The sequence below is a fragment of the Streptopelia decaocto genome (genome assembly GCF_964273445.1).
Source record: "Streptopelia decaocto genome assembly, chromosome: 3".
Lineage (NCBI taxonomy): Eukaryota > Metazoa > Chordata > Aves > Columbiformes > Columbidae > Streptopelia > Streptopelia decaocto.
Genome location: NC_138656.1, coordinates 60,663,045 through 60,682,334, shown reverse-complemented (window position 1 = coordinate 60,682,334; position 19,290 = coordinate 60,663,045). Strand labels below are relative to the sequence as shown.

Below are 19,290 nucleotides of genomic sequence, written 5' to 3'. Positions count from 1 at the left end.
TTGCTTGTGCATTGTATTTGATTCAGTGCCTTACAAATGCTTTCTACTTCTGTGAGCCTCGTCTTTCATTCAGCACAATCAGATTTTGTTTCTTTTCTGCATGATCAATATATCTGTTTGAGAAGTCCCAGGGAATTGCACTAGTGAAACTCAATGGAAGACGATGGGATTTTGCAGCTGTTACTGAAAACATGGTTTGTCTTACAATTATCTGTGATTATATCCCAAAAGGGAGAAACTTAGCTGAACTCAGAGTTTGAGGATTGGATGGGTCATTAGGAAACACAGTTTCATTGTATGTAAATTGGCTGCATTTGGGGTCACCAAGGTCAGTATCACCCCAGAAGGGCATTTTGCAGTTGCAGTGTATCTTCTACAGAACTTATGATTGACTTCACTGATTAAAAACAGTTCTTGAAAGAATGGGGAAATGTCTTTCCCCTTGTCTGTAGAGTACAGAGGAATTGCTACAAATTCTGTGGAGATTCCAAGGATTTCTCTCTAACATGCAACTCATCTCAGTTTCCTTTACGTTTCACTGAGCAAATGCACGCTCAGGAGACTTGCATCTAGAAATACATAGTATGACTGTATTTTGAACCTAGATCTTTAAAAGAACTTCTGGTCTAGGCTTTTTTTAGTTATGTCTTTACTGGAAATAATAATTAATTCAATATGTGTTTTCTCAAAAGTAAATTAAAAAATTATCAGGGTTAGTGAACATTGAAAATAAAAAGTTTTAATTTACAAACTTCCATCACTTTCACTCTAGGGTAAAGGTAAACATCATGTGCAGTTCACCCCAGCAACTGTTGACCAAATAAAAGGCCGCACTAGTGGTTTGGATTTTCTAGGACAAAATAGGTATTGAATGCATTTAAATTCATATGTGATCCATTATGCACTTAATCAACCTGTTTCAATGATCACCTGCAAAAGTAATTTGATGAGTAGCAAACCTAGAAGCTTGCTTTATCTCTGCTTAATCTCCATCCTACATGTTTACAGAGGATGCTCAGGACCCTTCAAAAATCTGTAATAATGATATAAATAGACAATTAAATTTTGTATGAAAAGACACAGAAGATAAGAAACTAAAAGGGGAAAGGAAACACAGCATTAGTGAAAGCAGAGAACTGAATACTTTTTCTGCTGTCTCTTCTATAGAAAAAAAAATACAGATCTTACAAGTTTTATTTGAAAACAGGGTGGGATGGAGAAAAGCTGAGAAGAGAAGTGGGTCAGTCTCAGACACTTTTGTTTATTATCCTATAATTGATTATGAGTGTTAGCAATCAGGACACATAACCACGGGCGTAGTTATATGCGGTGCTTTATTTCAGCGCTGGGAAACCAGGGGTTCGCACCCAAAGCTGGCTTCGCTGGTCAGTTTAAGTTACACAGTATTTATACAGTCCATTCACATACATATTCATATATTCATTAAGATACGTAACGGTTACTCAACATTGATTGCAACATCGATTGCAACATCTTGGAACTATTTTGATCATGTGCAGTGTCCTCTGGTGGTCTTTCAGGGGGTCTTCAGGATGAAGTAAGTAGTCTTCATCACTTCTGTCCCTTTCACCTTTGGGTACTGCACAGGCATACTACTTCTATAGCTAGATAACTGCTGACTTGCTCAACCTCCGGAGATACTGCATATACTTCTCCTCACTCTATGCGTATTTAGGCTAAGATAAAAGCTAGGTTGTTAAGAGTATACTCGAACACGATATGCTTGAACATCCTTTCAGGGACAGTTTACAAAACTGATTCATCCTTTCAGGAACATCTTGTAAAACTGGTTCTGTTACTAACATGAGCACTCTAGAAGCCAAATGGCACCAAGATACTTCCAAAAATACTAATCTAGAATTGCTGTACTTTCTTTGATTAAACCCCTTCATAAAGGTGTTACTGAACTCAAAGTTTTTAGTTGTTCTTTTGAATGTATTTAATCTTAGTTACGGCTTGGGGATTTATTATGCCTTCAAATATTGAAAAAAAGTTAGCTACTAACTTGGGAGATTTCTCTCGTTTTCTTACTTCTTCTGAACAGTAGAGAGGCAGAATGTCATTCGGGTAATTGCAGTTGCCTGAATGGATTGGCCTTGGGTGCTGGAAAAGGTCTAAGTCTATTGCAGAGGAGGATGATTGTGATGAATAAGGAACAGAGGGCCTGTCAGAGGGGCAAATCGGTTAGTGAGGAAATGGAAATGGCTTTGATAAATGAATGGTTGTCAATATTAAATCAGCTGGTGGGAAACATTGTTATACTCTGGGAAAAGGATAAGCACTTTGATAAAATACAGGATAGCTGTTTCATTTGAGTTAAACTATGATTTTCTAATCAAGCAATCAGCTTCCTCTGATGACTGCAGTTTTCTGTTTGCTTGCTTTTTGGCTTTACTTGGAGGGAAATACAGTGATCCCCATTTTATGTGCTTCAGATAGACTTGCTTAAATCTCTACTGGCAGATGACTTGGCATGGTGATTATTCTGCAGTAATAACAGTGCAGTACCCCTCGCATATATACTGGTACTGCAACTTTGCTACTGAAATAAAAGCATTAGAGACAAGCAGTAAATGTCATTTTGTTAGACTGCCTTTGTCCCATATAGCTTTAGTTAAAATTACCAGGTTTAGAATGCTTTTTCTATTTGCATTATTTCTTGATGTAATTTACTAGTCAGTGTAAGGTAGAATATTATTGTTTTACAGTTAAGCTCTAGTTATTCTGCTTTTCCCTGAAATTTCTGATAGTTAAAATTTACTATAGTAGATTTTTATTCCATAGTTACAAGAGCAATTTAGTATTCATAAATGATAATGCAAATTGCATGGCATATGAGTGTACAAAATATTCAATAGTATGAGGATATTGTAATTTATACAGTTCTTTGCAATTGAAGTAAACTGTCTTCTACTCTGTTTGCATGTCAGCTTAAAAACAAACAAACAAAAATGTAGATCATCCACCCTCTAAATACTGAAATCAGTGAGATTTGTTTCAATCTGGGAGTAAAATTTGTCCCCAGGACAGGTGACATTTTCACAGAAAGACAAACCTTCATATCTTCGTGTTCCTAATGGCAAGGACTTTTATAATGTATTTAAATAATGGGTGAGTCTGTTTTAAATTTTCCTTTGTCTTTCATGCTGTCGCAGAAGGATTTTCTCTGCCTGTTAGTTACATCATCTCATTGATGAAAATATAAACGCTAGGAACTTTTTAAATGCCATATTTTTTTACTATGGTGTGCTGGATCAGCACTCATCCCAATGGAATTTCTGCTGCTATTTTAATATTTAAAATAAGTAGCATTTATTTTTTTAAAAAGTTGGCTGAAGTGCTTTAAATCATGTATTTAAAATGTTCATGTGTCACATGAGAACTGACATTTTAAAATATTTTTAAAGCACTTACATTCAATATCCTATGTTCCACTCTTCTGGGGAAAGGGAGGCAATGGTCATCAGAGCATTGTATAAGATGGGTCATAAGAAAAAGGCAAAATAAAAGGAGAAGACGTTTTGGAAACTGAAGCAGTAGCTGCATGAACAGGCACTTCTCTTTATCCTGGGGTTCATTTTAGTCATTTGTGTTTGAGGCAGCAATAATCTATGAGATACTGCAAAGGGGCATGGAGCAGCTGTCCATCAGTCAATGCCGGCTGTCACACTGTTAGCTTACAGTTGTCCCCTTTCTCTTACAGTCTTGGCTGTATTTTGGAGAAAGAATTATGGAGAAAGGGAAATGCTATTACATTTTGTAATGCTGTTCCATGCTGCAGTGTCCCAGTTTCCCATACATATTTGTTTGCTGTTCTTTGCATGTGTATTTTCATCAAGGTTTCTGCTATCAGTATTCCATTATAGACTTCCTGCTGCACAAGAGAACTTGATACGCTGTTATTTGCAGTAGCTTTTGTTTTCCTTTTGTTTGCTGGTTATGTTTTCATCTTTCATGTGCTATCATTAAGTCAATGAGTTGGGCAAATTACCACAAGTGATCCTTTTCAAACTTCCTTTTAATATCCCCTGTTTATTTTTAGTGTTGCTAGATTAAATGGTTGTGTAACTGTATTTGTTCAGAGGCTACCTCAAGGATGCTAATTACATTGATAACAGGTGGGAATTCCCATGGGATATTTTCCAAATGTTATCTCTGTTTCTTTATGAAAGTAGGAATTGTTGCCTATAGAAATACAGATATTGATCCAGAGCTGTGTAGAATATTAAAAAAACCCAAACCTGTGTTTTATGTGATTGCCAGTTTCTACATGGCATTTAGTGGAGAACTCAAATTTTCTTTTTGGTATGATCTGGGGGACTGCAATGCAGTAGAACATTATAATACACAAAGCTCTATTATGTTGTATGAATAGACAGACACATTGTCAAGAGATTTTTTTTGATCCATTTAGATGTATATGGCAAGCACTCCAAATAACTAAGTAGAACCAGCTAAGGAAGCAATAAAGATGAATAATAGTGCAGTATAGTAAACAGAAAATGGGCTAATTATAGTCTGAAATCAAATATTGAAGTTGGATTTCCAAATTTTTAGTGTGCAGCTGTTCATTCTGGCTCTAGAAGAGAACAGGAATTGCAGTCTGCAGCAGAAGGAAGCTGTTTGAGCAGAGGATCCAATACTGTATTCTTTGTGATCGCAACTGGAAAGGACGTTGTAGAGATAATGCAAGATAGATTCAGCCAGATTATCTGGCATGTATTTGTGGGGCTCATCAGCTTTTTCTCTTTAGCTCTACTCTTCTTCCCTTGACTTAGTTCTTGTCTCCCACTATATTTTATGAATATATATTACAGTTCATCTACCTGAGTAATGGACAGTGTGGTTAACCCTTTCACTTTGTTACAGACTGTAAAGGGCATTATTGAGTACTTTTCAAACCTAAAGCATTCTGTAGTCTTCTTCTGTGGAATCTTGTTGTTAAAACCGTTTAATGGTATAGAATTAGGTTAACCTTCTGGTTTTGTGATTTTAGGTTCAAGATCTTGGGACTTGTAATTTGGAAAAGTTTCAGTTCTATTAGAATCATTCGCTGTGGTTTGTAAGATGACAGGGGCACAAGGGCATCACTTCTCATCACGCTAGTGGTATGTAGGTAGTGCTTGAAGCAACAGCACCACCTCCAATTCTCAGTGCTCGGCAAAGAGACACCTCTTTTCACAACAAAAGACTGATATCACTGCTTATTAGTGTGAGACTGAAGTTCTGGATTAATTCTTCAAGAAACTTCCTGCATCATATTGGTCAATTTCTTTGTTTTCCCATTCTTCAGCTATCCATTAGGAAAACGTCTCTGACAACTTGCTATACCTGCAAGTATAAGAAAGTTGTTCTGATTTGGTCGTGAAGTGTTCAGATATCATGGTAAAAGGGTCCTGAGACTCTGTAAAGAGAAGAAACACCACAAGATCTGGACTTCTGTGTGTCCTTCGGTTCATTCTCAGTTACATTCTTTAGCCTATTTGGAACAATCAGTTGAAACACAGAGTTTTCCCTGCTTTCCTCACGGGGAGTTTGAAAAATAGGAGATGGTCAATTTTCATGCATCTCAGCAAAATTATGAGGAAGTTTTGAAAAACAAAACCAACTGCATTATTACATAATTTTGAGGCATTGTAAATCAGAGTACCAACGAGCATTAACTCTACAACATGCATTAATTTCTTCTAAGTTCCTTCTGTTTTTTTGTAAAAATGACACTTATGAAGGATCTAAATAGATTTTGTTTGCTTTGTAGGTGGTGGATTGTGCTTGGGATGAACTAGTCAAGATCTATACTCCGTCATGTCTGGCAGTTCCTGTCTAGAGAAAAAGTGAAGAAGATCTGACACACCAGGAACCTTTCTCTCTTCCCCCACACCCAGACTTGCTCTGAAGTGTCAAGTGTGTCACTAATCTTAGTGTCTCTTTTTAAGTAAAACTCTCTTGAATGGAGTGTTGTGCACTTTAACGATGTGGAAATATTAGGGCTGGGTTTACTGGACAGGTAGTACTTGAGCCAGCAAAACATTCAACAGCTACTGAATGGCCAAAGAGTGGCTGTATCAGATATGAGCTGGTGTCTTTAGAGTAGAATTGGCAACGCAATTTCGTGATCTGTCTGGTAAATATGAGAGCAGAGGCCTGAATCTTCTTGGTCCTTATAAAGAATAAAAGCAACTGGTTGTGTATTTGGAGATAATGTCACTGTAGAAAAGAAACGAGTGGCTTTTCACTGTAAAGTACTATAATGTCAACTGAGGTTTGTATCACTTGGATGCATTAATATTTATATGTTTTGCTGTGACTCATGTTGCATTAATTTCTTGTGCAATATGATGAATACTCTTGATAGACAGTAAATGTCATAGTTTATTGCCAACTGATTCGTTTGACCTTTTTAATTGCCACTTCACAAATATGATAAAGATTATTTTCATGCATTTTTTCTGTTGTATCTCCTTGAGTAAAGCAGTCGATGAAGTCATGCAGAAAGATACTCTGATGATAGAGAAGACCCTTAGGAAAAAATGAAACATATACAACACTAATTGGATCACAATCTTAAAGATTTAGAGATAGAACAACCATCTCTTCTATTAGACTTCTGTTTTCACTTAGAAAATTTTTCGAAGAGATAGAAGAGGAACGTTGCCGTATATTCAGTGTTTCTGGACCTCTGACAGCCTGACCAAAGTGAGAGCTGATGTCTGGACCAGTTGAACATGCAGGTTAGCTGCGTGACGTAAACATAGCAGATCCAGTATGGTCAAGCTATTATACTTAAAAGAATATGCCCAACATGCCTGTGACTTTTTGCAGGTCAGGTCTTTGCAGATCCTTGGACAGGTTTTCATTGTCTCCTGTTAATGAATGCTGTACACTTCTGGGTTGCACCACTCATATATCAAGCAATAGCAGACATTGCCAGATCTGCTGGATGCTTTGAAGAAATGAAAGAGAGACTTCAGCAGAGCTAAGATCTGCAGATTGCAAGGGAAGAATGATTGTGCTGTCTTTGAGAAAGAGCCAGGGAACTAGTGGGTAGCCACAGGGAGATACACATATATCAATTTGGTGGTAGGGCAAGATAGAAAGAAACCCGCTTCTACAACATGAGAATTTGGATCCTGATAGGATCGTATAGTTTTCTGGGTCGGTGCAAAGTGACCCCAGAATGCCATCTTCTTGAGCTGAATTGATAACCAAAAGTAGATTTTCTGCATACAGCTTTCAGCAATACTATAAGCCGTAACATCTAATTTTAGGCGTTAAAATTGATTATTTCAACTTGAATAGTTATTCCACTCTTCTGCTTTATCTCCCTTTTCTGCTTAGACTACAAGTTCCTTGTCTGAGGGAGTGGAGCATTTTGGTGGTGGGTATGTACTTCATGTATGTATTTCTGGGGAGAAGGAAATGGTATATTCCAAAATGCTGCCATAACCTATCAGTTGGAAGGGCTCATTTAGAAAACCTCACATGGGAAAAAAAAAAGGAATTCTGAACACATACACTCAACACATGAATTAAATCTTTTCTTAACTGCCTGTTCTCCCCGTATGTCCTGGTTACCTTCAGTGCTGAGGCTTGCTGTGTCTGGCTTTAATTCTCTTGAAAAATGAGCACATCTAGAAGATGTACATAGTAAATAAAAACCCTGGCCTTTAATCTTCTTTGTGATCTTTGGATGGAGAGAATGTGCTGTAACATTTCTGCATTGTAACAGAAAAAACAATCCAGCAATAGTTGTTGCTGATTCTTAATTCTCAGGGAATGTTTGCTGTAATTGTTTTAAAGAACTACTTTTTATTTTATGACCACAATACTAACTTGTGATCTTTTTCTTTTTTTGTTTATTGAGACAGACTTAACAACAACAGTCTTAAAAATGTAATGTGTTCTACTTTTAAACTTGCTCCTGTGGAAGATTTAGTTTTATGGGAGCCCATAGGTTTCTCCTTGGTTCAAGAAACATATTGATTAATCATGTTCTAAAGGAGTGGATTTGCTGTTCTACAATGCTATTAAATTAATTGCACACAGTGTCTTGGCTACACTCTTTTATTCACTTCTCCAATCAAGAAACGTTGATCAAAAAGTAAAGGCAGTGAAAGATACTGAGAGTATTTTGTAAGTGGAGCGTATTGTACGCATGGTCTATGTCTTGTGTGGATGCTGGATGACAGTTGCATTTTTCCTCTCTGCTTTTAGAGACCATACTTACATGCAGCTTCGCCTAGCTGTATGTCACGTCAGGTCTGCATATTGATAAAAGAAAGCTATTTTAAATTATTCTTTTTGTGTGGTTGTGCAGACTACATTCCAGTGATGAAGTGTACCTTTCTTCTAGCCAAGTACAATGCTGGTCTCAAATTTTGCTGTGTAGGCATGGGTGTACTAAGCCTTTCAGTACTGCTCAGTTGTGAATGTGCTCAGGGTCATTTGCTAGGGGATGGATAGAACTCTGCAGAACACTTCCCCTGTATACCGCATGGTTGCATTAGATCCTAACTAAAGCAAACTGTCCATTGAACATTATATATAGATATAGATACAATCTTTACAATTTTCATCCAATAAACCATTTTTTAAAAATGATGCCCTAAGGAAATTGGCACTAATTTGCTCTACAGTTTTTTTTCTCTCACCCATGCCATTGTACCTAGATGAAAGGCAGAACTTAGCATAATTTGCATCAAAGAATTAGAGTTGAGGCATCATCATAATCTCATTGCTCTACAGAACCACAAAGCTTTGGATTACTATGATCTATGTCCCACTACTAGGTCACAGTTTTGTAACAGTCAACTTATGGACTGCGGACCCACTGCTGTCTCTGGACACAAGAACAGCTGGTGTAAGGGAAGTACCATCACTGCAGTGTTCCCTCAAATGATGTCTCTCTCGGTTGCTTTATCCAATTCCTTCCCAGTGAAGTACAGGAGAACTCATCCCTTCTGAGTGTGGAGAGGCAGTGGGAGACTAGTGCTGGGTGTGCCCTGAATCCATGTTGAGAAACAGGTGGTTTGGGAAGGGACAGCACTTTCGCCCCCGCCTTGCTGTGTATAGGCTGGACTAAAATCAGGAACACCATGAGAGATGTTGCAAGAGAAGCTGGCCTTGCAGCACTGCTGAGTTCTGAGAGATGGCATATGGTACTTGGGACATGGACGCTGGAGTTCCCCCAATTCAGCATTGGTGTGGCCTCATCTTGAGTACTGTGTGCAGTTCTGGGCACCAGAGTTCAAGAAGGATGTGAAGGTCCTTCCAGAGGAGGGCAACAAAGCTGGTGACATGGCTGGAAGTCATGTCTGTTGGGAGTGGCTAAGGACTTCGCGCTTGTCTAGTTTGGAGAAAAGGAGACTGAGAGGGGAGTGATCTCCCTGGAATCCAGTGACAGGATGGGTGGGAATGGCTCAAAGCTGCACTGGACATTAGGAAGCATTTATTTACCAAGAGGGTGGTCAAATACTGGAACAGGCTTCCTAAAGATGTGGTCAATGCCCCGAGCCTGACAGTGTTTAAGAGGCATTTGAACAATGCTCTTAATAACATGCTGTACCTTCTGGTCATGCCTGAATTGGTCAGGCAGTGGGACTGGATGATCATTGTAGGTCCCTTCCAACTGAAATAGTCTGTTTAAATGTTTATCCTTCTGTTTATCCTTTTCTGTTTCAATCAGGGAACTATTTCGCCTCCAGTGCAGAGTTGTAGCCTGGTCCTCTGCAATGTCAGAGACTCACTTCTTTAGTGATAATTTCACTGGTGGGGGGACAAAATTGTCTCTTCCAAAGTTTATGCTTAGGTGGAGTCACAATTACTACAGTATTTCCAGAAAGCACAATTAGATTTTTTTTCCATCTGCACCTATTTGGCAGAAGGGGATTTTTTTTCTCCCACGTGCAAACGCTGTCCCAGTGATGCACACATTCCTTTAAATGGTGTTCTGTGTGGGCTTGAGATGAGTCCAAATGGAGGCTGGTGTAAATGCATTGGCACTGTTCTTCAGTGGGTTTTGAAGCCAGACTTCATCTCCAGTAAGTTTAAATGAGAGTTTCAACCTTCATATGCCTATTATTTCAGGCCACTTAACTGTGAGTTTACGTTTTATGCTGTAGTGCAGCTGCTGAAGTAGGTGAAAGCCCCCGAGGTGGAGCGTCCCATGACACCAGGGAGGTGACCACAACTGATGTGTCATTTTCCCTGAAAACTTCTGGGTTTCAGTGCATGCTTTCTTATCACCCTGAGTTAGCAAAGAATAAACATCCAAGTATCTTGATTGCATCCATGGCTTTTACGACTGAGGTAACCTGAGAAATTCAGATAGGTATTACTTTCACCTTTTAAAAGGAGGCATAGACACAGTCCTGGTGGTTGTGGGTTTCTTTGATTTCTTTTGTTTGGTTGTTTTTTTTTCCCCCAGTGTTTGGATATTTCAATCAGTGCAGTTTTTAATCAATAGAAATGTAAGTACTCAAAAGTAAAGATTTGCATGTAAAAATAAGATGAAAATACAACTACTTTGGTAAGAACCAGAGAGAGAACAAAATGGAAAATAAACTGTTCTATAAACTCTTTTATAATTAGGGAACACCTAAAGTCAAAAGGGAAAAAGCCAATTTTAAACGACAGATATCAGGAGAATCATCCCATAGGTTCTGTAAAGATGGAGGTGAAGGATGAAAAGAGAGGCTGCAGGTTTGGGTTGGGTGAGTATTACAGTGGTCCTTACAATGTTAGTCTTGTCCTTGCATTGATGTCAGGCTTTGTGATAGGAATGGGGAAAGGAAGGTGAGAAAATGCCAGGCAAGAAAGAGTGAGTGAGAACAGTAGCTTGACGAAATATGAGTAAATGGAAGACTGAAAAATAAAAGGCAGGCAAGCTGGAGACAGCCTCTGGTGAGAAAGAATATTTATCCAGGAACACGTCAAAAAGCAGAAGACAGCACTGCTATGTCTGCACCAAGCACGGGCAGAGCCAGCAGTGGCTGCTGGGCCCCGCACAAGCAGGCTCATGGCACTGAAGTGCAAGGTGGACTCGCACTCAGCCCCAGCTTCTCGAAGCAGACTGCAGGTTAGATTTCCAAACCGCTTCTGTCTCCATCCAGCTGTTTATGCCAAAGGCTGAAAAAAATAAGTTCCTTTAGTTTTTGCTTAGAGAATATTGTTTCTCTTGTGGTTTACCTCTGTTGTTTAGTTTCAACAGTACCTTTGGTTGCCTTTCCCTCATTACCAATTTCCATCTTCAAACACTGATGCCTTCATCTGTACATCCCATTTCATTTTATAAACCTTGTCCTGCCTCCTTTCTCTGCCTGTACCAGCTCTACTGCTAGTTGTAACCCATGAAATTTATAACACATTCTCTTTGGTGTAACTGATCCCTGTGACCACCAAGAGCCCCTTAGTGCACCCAGCAATAAGCCTGGGCACACACAGCTTCTCTTGGTTTGGATGAAGAGCCCAACACTGCAGGTCCAGAGTGTTTTTCCTGCCACTCCTCCATTCTAGCATGGTCATTCCATGCACGCTTGCTTGCCTGGCAGTCCTAACGCCTGCCCTACTGTTGTAGAGAGCTGTTGGCATCAACAACCCTTTTCTGTGATTGCTGCAGGTCTCACCCAAAAGCCAAGCTATGCAAGAGTTTCCAGCCGGGTGTGTCTAGTGAGGTCTTTGAACTGAACTAAGACTGAAATGTAGCATTTTTCCACAGAAATCTCACAGAAAAGAGTTGTGCCTTTTTGCTACTGCTGAAATGCAATGCTGCGCTTGTGCTAAATTCCGTGGAAGCCCAACAGAACTGGCAAACCTTGTCAGGATGTAGTCCACTCTTTTTATTAATATGGTAAGTCTTTGAAAAACAAGCTTTGGGTGTCAAGTGTGCCACCTTCCCCCAGGCTGGTTCTTTCTAATACCATTCTTGGGGAGGGGGAGGCTTTAAAATAAAGACTAACTTTGCTAATCTCATATTGATGGGTGAAAGGCAATCTTACTGCTAATGACAGAGACCTAATGCATATGATGTTAAAAGAAGGCTCAAGATCATAAGGCAGTTTGTAAAACAAGTATAGTTTTAATTCCCTGATGTTGCCTGTCACTGCAGGAGACTGGTAGAGGACTGGATGTCCAAGAAAACTGCTTTTGCTTTTCTGTAGAGTTGAGGTGATCTATTGCAGTCTCCTGTTAAAACCTTAATCTGGCAAGTCAAGACAAAGGATTAGTTTATTTAAACTTTACCGGGCTTCAAAACATCACTTTCGAAGGCTCTGTGTGGTTAGCAATTTTCAGTGACTTTTCAAGGAAAAGTCTCCCTGATAGAAACAGTTTCTCCCTGCTTCCTTAGCAGCGGCTCACGTCTCTTTGCCGTTCACGCCCGAGAAGCGGCTCCCTTTGGCCAGCCGGAGAGCGACCGGGTGCGGCCGGGACCCCAAGGTGAGGAAGCTGCAGCGGGTGGCTGCAGGCGGGATGTGCCGGTAGGCTCGATGGGTGCTCTTTCCTGGGGGGATGTGCGCTTTTGGGGAGAGAAAAGCGGTGCTGCCCTGCTCAAGCACGCGTGGGGGCGCGGCTCGCACTGACCTCCCAGTTCTGCCAAACGTGGGGTCTCCTGCCGGTCTCCCACGCTATTTTCGGGTCGGTCGCGCTCCGCCGCGATGTTGCGGGCGCCCCGCGCTCATATCCCTGGCTGAGAGCGCAGCCGTGCGCGCTGCCACCACTCGCCCCTCCTGCGCCCGGACGGGCTTGGGAGGGCTTGCGGCCGGCGGGCGGGGGGCTTTCCCACCCCCGCTGAGCCAGGGCGTGCCCCGGGGGAGACCGCGGGGCGAAGCTCGGGGGACACCGAAGGCGGCTGCGGAGACACATTGGAGATGGCGGGGGGACACACCGGGGGCGGCGGCAGCGGGGAGGGGACAGGAGGGGCGGGGGTGCGGGGAGGAGGGGGGACACGTCGGGGGCGGCGCGGGGGGAACACGTTGGGGACAGCGGCCGCCCTGCTGGGAGCGCGTCCTCCCTCCGCCCGCCCCCTGCCTCCGCCCGTCCTCGTCTCCCCCCGCCGCCGCCGCGGCGGTTGGCCGGGCGGGCGGCAGTGCCGCGGGCCCCGGCGGCGGGGCCGTGCGCGGGGAGGATGGGCCGGTGGCGGGGCCGGGCGCGGGGCGTCGCGGTGGCGGTGGCGCACGGGCTGTGCTCGGGCTCGCTGAACATCCTCCTGAAGTTCCTGCTGGCCCGCTACCACTTCGCCTTCCTGACACTACTGCAGTGCCTGAGCAGCGCGGCCGCGGCGCTGGGGCTGGAGGCGCTGCGGCGGCGGGGGTTGGCAGCGCTGCCGCCCTTCGGGCTCCGCCTGGCGCGCCCCTTCGCCGCCGTGGCCGCCCTGGCCACGCTGCAGTCCACCCTCACCCTCTGGTCGCTGCGCGGCCTCAGCCTCCCCATGTACGTCGTCTTCAAGCGCTGCTTGCCCCTCGTCACCCTCCTCACCGGCGCCCTGGTGCTCCGCGACGGCATGCCCTCGCCCGGCGTCCTTGTCGCCGTCCTCATCACCACCTGCGGCGCGGCGCTGGCCGGTGAGTGCGAAAGCCACCGCGCCGGCGGGACGAGACGCGGCGGGACGGGGCGGGCGGGCGGCTGCGGGGCCCCCCGACGGCGGCGCCGCCTCGGCACCGGCAGCCGCTGCCGCGCTGGCTGCGCTTCGGGACGGGACGGAGTTGCGACGATACGGGGGGCGTGCAACCCCGGGGGAGCAGCGTCTACCCCACTGTGGTAGACGCAGCCTTACGGGGGCAGGTGCAACCTTGCGCTGTGACAGAAACAATCTTACAGGGCTCAGTGCAATCTTACGGAGATAGGTGCATCCTTTTGGGGGTCCGTGCAGCCCTTTAGGGGTTCGGTGTAAAACTATGGGAGTAGGTGCAACCTTACTGCAACCCTATTAGTGAAGGTGCAACCCTATAGAGGGAGATATGGTCTTACAGGGGGTGGGTGCAACCTTACAGAGGCAGATGTAATCTTCTGGGGGCAACTGCAGCGCTGTGGGCTTAAGTGCAGTCTTATAGGACTAGGTGCAACCCTTGTGGTCAGTTGCAACCTTGTGGGACCAGGGGCCACCTTGTGTTGATTTCCAGCTGATGTGTAGGTGGCACGGGAGGCAAAGCTGGCTCTGCATGGCCTGGCAACACTCTTGGGTTAGGGGCTGCCCCAAGGAGCAGAGCACACACACATGACAAGTAGCTTAATCTGCAAAGAAGCCTGACTGGGGGCACACTGTGAGAGCCCCACACAGCTTGGCCTTGCTGGGGTGAGCAGGAAGGCAGAAGGAGGGCCAGGGAGCTGGAGGGCAGGCAGTCTGACCAGCCAGAGCTGATCTGTGCACACACCGGCAAGAGGATGCCCAGCATTGCTGTGTGTATGTGCGATGCCACCTGCAAATCTCCCATAGTGTCTTCACAAAAGGGAGAATGCAATCTGATTTTGGCTGCAGGATTCAGGGGGAGGGTGGGTGACATTCATTAGGTTTGCAGTGCACATGCACCAAAAAAATATATATATCTGTTGGGAGGTTAAGTTTGTCTAGCCTTGGGAAAAACATGACAAATCTTAGGAGTTATGGAAGGGGCACTGGTGCCTATTTCTTATATATCCCCCTAGCCCAAAACACTGCTCTCTTTCTGCCTCATGTGCAAAAACCATGCTTGTTTCTTTCTGTGACTTTCTGACAGGAGCTGGTGACCTGACTGGGGATGCTATGGGCTATGTGACAGGTGTGCTGGCTGTGCTGATACACGCTGCCTACCTGGTGCTCATACAGAAGACCAGTATAGATAGTGAATACGGACCCCTGACAGCTCAGTACGCCATCGCTGTTTCAGCCACCCCTTTTCTCATCATCTGCTCCTTTGCCAGCATGGATTCCATCAATGTCTGGTCATTCCCGGGCTGGAAGGACCCTGCCATGGTATGCATCTTTATCGCGTGTGTCCTGATTAGCTGTGCCATGAACTTTACCACCCTTCACTGCACTTACATTAACTCAGCTGTGACCACCAGCTTCGTAGGGGTGGTGAAGAGCATAGCAACCATCACAGTGGGCATGGTGGCATTCAATGATGTGGAGCCCACAAAGTTATTTATAGCTGGTGTTGTGGTCAACACGTTGGGGTCTATCATTTACTGCGTGGCCAAGTACATTGAGACGAGACAGCAGAGCAATTACGAGGACCTGGAGAAAGACACTAGAGAAGAGGAGGGGAAGAGGCAGGCTGGGGACCAAGCACTGTTTGCAATGGAGGCAGTTTCCCACGAGAAAGGGGCTGAGGAAGCAGCAGTGGAAGGATCAACCATGGAGGACAGCCGGAGCAGAGAGGAAAAGAAGGACGGCACTGAGAAACCTGCCAAGGGATCAGCGACCCATGGAAAAGGCACCAGCACACAAGAAGTGAACAGGAGCTCACTGAAGGATGCCTATCTTGGAGTATGGAGGTTGGTGAGGGGTGCTAATTATATAAAGAAGGATTATTTGATAGAAAATGAAGAGGTACCAAACCCTTAAAAAGCAGGTTTGAAAACCTGTTACTTGAGGACAGACACCTGGTTCTCTGTACAGGGGGAAGGGCAGAGCATACATTTCCACGTCAATGCCGACAAATCCAAATCATGTAGGATAACTTTACCTCATTGTCAAAAAGCAAAAAGTCAGAGTTTACTCATGCTTTGGGCTTGCTTTCAGCTGCTTTCAGTACATCAGCTTAGACCCGCCACAGGTAGAGATGCTGAGTCCTCTGCTGTGGATATAGAGAGAGATGGGTAACGGCAGGTGACGGGGCGCTTGCCCAACAGCCTGGGCCATGGGGAACACCAGTACCATTAAGTTAGTCGGCAGTGCCAATGACACAGCAGTGGACTGTAGCTTAGCTTGCATCTGGAGCCTTGTGATTTTAAGACCGTTCGGAGGCTCTGTCAGTGTGCTTCCGTATCTGTATCCATCCAGTTATAAGTACTCAATATAAATACATTTCTGCAATATATAAGCTCCTATTAACTGTACTTTTGTGTGCTCCTCTGTGTCAATGCAATTGCAACAGAGCTAGAGGTTGTGCCACTTCAATTATATTGGTGTAAAATCACCCTCTTAACTAAAGAATTGAAACTCTCCCTGATTCTGTTGCCAGGCTTGGCCTTGGACCTGGTTTACATTGAGTGGTTTGTGTCTTCAATAGAAATATTTTTGTCTTGAGGTGGTGTACATGAGAGCAGAACCTGATCTGAACTTTTGAGAAGCTGTGGTCAGCAAAGGAATGGTGTTCTTTTATGACCTTTAACTACATGTAATATTGGAAATATTATTTTGACCCAAATAAAATTAATTGGAGATGTTGATATATCAATTTGATCTGGGAGGGCTATAAAAAAAATAGGGAGACAGTGCAGTGTGCCTTGTGCTATCCCCTCCTTGTACCCTAAACTCGGGTGAATCAGAGCCTGGCCTGGAACTTAGGTGTCCTCTCCATCTTCCTGTCTCAGAAGTACAGGCTGATAGGAGTACTGGGGACACCACCTCTGCTGGGGTTGCCAGAATTGCTTTTGCAGGACAGTTTGGTGTATCCTGACTGCATGTTGGGACGCGGCTTTGTGTGTATCAGCCTGCACTGTCCCTGTGCTGTGGTGTCCAGTGGAAGAAAGTGCAGGCGGGCAGGCAGGAGCTGTGGTGTGCTCTGGCAAGGCCTCTGCTCAACATGCCAGTATTTTGTACCACATGCACTAGGGAAATAAGCATTTGAGTATTTCTTAGACTGGGGTTACCCTTTTGAGAGGCAGAGTCCTTGCGTGGAACCTTTGCTCAGAACCAAGCAGAGAGGAGATTTGACTCTGAGTCTTCTTCATCCCAAAAGGGTGCCCTGTCCTGTCCATCTTCACCACAGGCTGAAACAAGTTGTTATTATCTCCTGAAAAAGTGAACCAAGTTTGTTGTAGCTATTATTGTTATTGTTGTTGTTATTATTTATTAAGCCACTGAACTGAAAATCATTTATTCCCACAGCCCTGATTAAGCAGTGCCTAGCCCAATGCCTTCTCCAGCCAAGCAGGCAGCATTAAGCCTCACAGCGTGTTCAGCGCTGAAATTCGAAATGAGCCATTTACCCAGCAGGGAATATTTGCAAAACTGATCTCTGGGGGAGCTTTAGATTCTTGTCAATAAATGCAGGCAGAAACATGGGGTGCAACAGTCTGGCTTTCGAGTGAGTGCAGAAGTCGGGTGACCTGGCATCACCCACGAATTTTGAAAGAGACGACTATAAAGACATTCAGGCTAAAAGCCTGTAACTGCTGAGCTGAGAGATGGGGCATGGAGACCTGTACATCACACCTTATGTATAGCTTGTGTTTAAGAGTCGAGAGATACTGGCTGTATGCCAAATTATGTTTACTTTCTCTTCAGGCTCCATATGGTATCTTTTTCAGTAAAAACACTATTTATTGTTTATAGGCTAATATAATAGGGGTTTTATTAATTTTTCAAGTGCATCCCGGAGTGAAGAAGTTTGTGCCTATGACTTACAATTGCTGTATTACTGAACTCATTATGATATTGAACTGTATTGTAATTGTACAGATGGCTGAAGAGAAGCCCACACTTCTGATCTGTCCTCACTGTGCTCAGTGTTTTCTGTCCACAAGAAATGTGGATCTTTCTACCACCTGGATGTGAGCCTTAGATCCCGTAGTGCACGCTCCATGTTTGGCACCTGCTTTAGGAAGCTCTCCCCTGCAATCCTGTTGCAGGACTTTTCCCTGGGAGAGTTCAGTGTTTTGCTGCTTACTGTTGTTGAAGTATTAATAGAAACTTGCAGAAATTTGGAGAGTTTTGACTGTTGTACGTTTGCATGTATAGGTGAAATGTGATTATATTGTATTCTGTTTATACCTGTAAATTCCCTGAACTAAAATGGGAATTGGCAAATGCAAACCACTTTTTCAGTAACAGAGACTGGCACACAATAAAATAAAAATACTGCCTCGTGCTGAGGTATTTTTATAACATCAGCGGAAGACTGCAGAATGAGATGTTGGAATAAAATGCGCTGCTTTCCAAAAGCCTTCTGGTTTTCTTATTGTTGCCACTCCGGGGTGCTCATTTTTCGTTCATTTATAGTTATTCTTGTGCCTTTTTACCATCCAAGTTTCCTCAACACGTGACCGCACACTATAAATACTATCGTGGACAGAGGGACTGAGGGCAGACAAAAGGAACACAGGAATCTGAAGTGGCTGAGTCCTCTGTATGGTCTGAAGTTTATGTGGTTCTTAGCAGTGATTTCTTCGGTTACATATTTAAGGCGATATAGTGTCACTAGTATAACTGCTGTAACTTTAGAATAAATAAAAATAAGATGATGCTTGTTATTAACAGTTATATTATAAAATCATTGCATTATTAAAGGACTTAATTTTGACTTTATTTTACAATGTTAAGTGTTTGTATTACCAGCTATTTCACATGGCAACCCTAGGAGTTGACTTAAGCATTAATTTTTACCTGTGTGCCTTGGATAAAAGGTATGTAGTGTGCCTGTGGCTGAATCTGGGCTGTGCCAGACACGGGCTGGTGATTATTGCAGAATTCATCTTAGAGCTCCACACAAACGTGCCTGAAGGACCGTTTACAAAAAGAAACTGTACTTGTTCCAGGATAATGAATGAACCTGATGCACAATGACTGCTTTGAGAATAAACATTAATTTTAGTGTCAACACATCATCGAGTAACACCTGCTCTAGCACTACTGCATACACACACACGTTCACACGCACGCACACAAACACACCTGCAACAGGAAAATGAAAGCCAGACTGGCTGTCTTTTCTATAGTATATTGTTTTCTCAAAGAAATTTAAGAGAGGCCAGGTTATTTGGAGGCAGGGGCAGTTAAAATTTCTAAAGATAAGTCAAAAATGTGCATATATCACTGTCGAACTGGTCCTGCATTTACCATCGCTTCCAGAAGGAAAATGAACAGCAACCTACAAAAAAGAACAGGTGAGAGTGAGAGAAATTTTACAGTTTATTAAGCAACACTCCACAGCCCTATGTATGTCCAGGGATAGTTTATTGCCAGTGCTTAACAGCCTTCTGTAATTCGATTATGTCTGTTTGCTGCAGGCAAATGCTTCAATAGGCAGAAAGGTGCAAGCCCTTCAGCTCCAGGCTCTAAATTAACAGCTGAATATTTTGCTGCTTGTCGTGGTGAGGGTCTAACACCACTGATTCCTGTCTCCTTGT

The 19,290-nt window shown here is 43.5% G+C and overlaps 2 protein-coding genes across 2 annotated transcripts in view; both read left to right on the top strand.

Annotated features, from left to right (window-relative positions):
* Window positions 1-8,069, top strand: part of PEX7 (peroxisomal biogenesis factor 7) — a 46,933-nt gene extending 38,864 nt beyond the window's left edge. The window contains exon 10 of the mRNA XM_082049654.1: window positions 5,780-8,069. Coding sequence (XP_081905780.1) covers window positions 5,780-5,848 — 69 coding nt within the window. The 3' untranslated portion in view covers window positions 5,849-8,069. The remainder of the gene's footprint in view (window positions 1-5,779) is intronic.
* Window positions 8,070-13,105: 5,036 nt separating this feature from the next.
* SLC35D3 (solute carrier family 35 member D3) lies at window positions 13,106-18,380 on the top strand. Its single transcript, XM_082048650.1, has 2 exons — window positions 13,106-13,580; window positions 14,733-18,380. Exons 1-2 carry the CDS (start codon window positions 13,145-13,147, stop codon window positions 15,560-15,562), a joined length of 1,266 nt encoding a protein of 421 aa, XP_081904776.1. The 5' UTR covers window positions 13,106-13,144; the 3' UTR covers window positions 15,563-18,380.
* The last annotated feature ends 910 nt before the right edge of the window (window positions 18,381-19,290 follow it).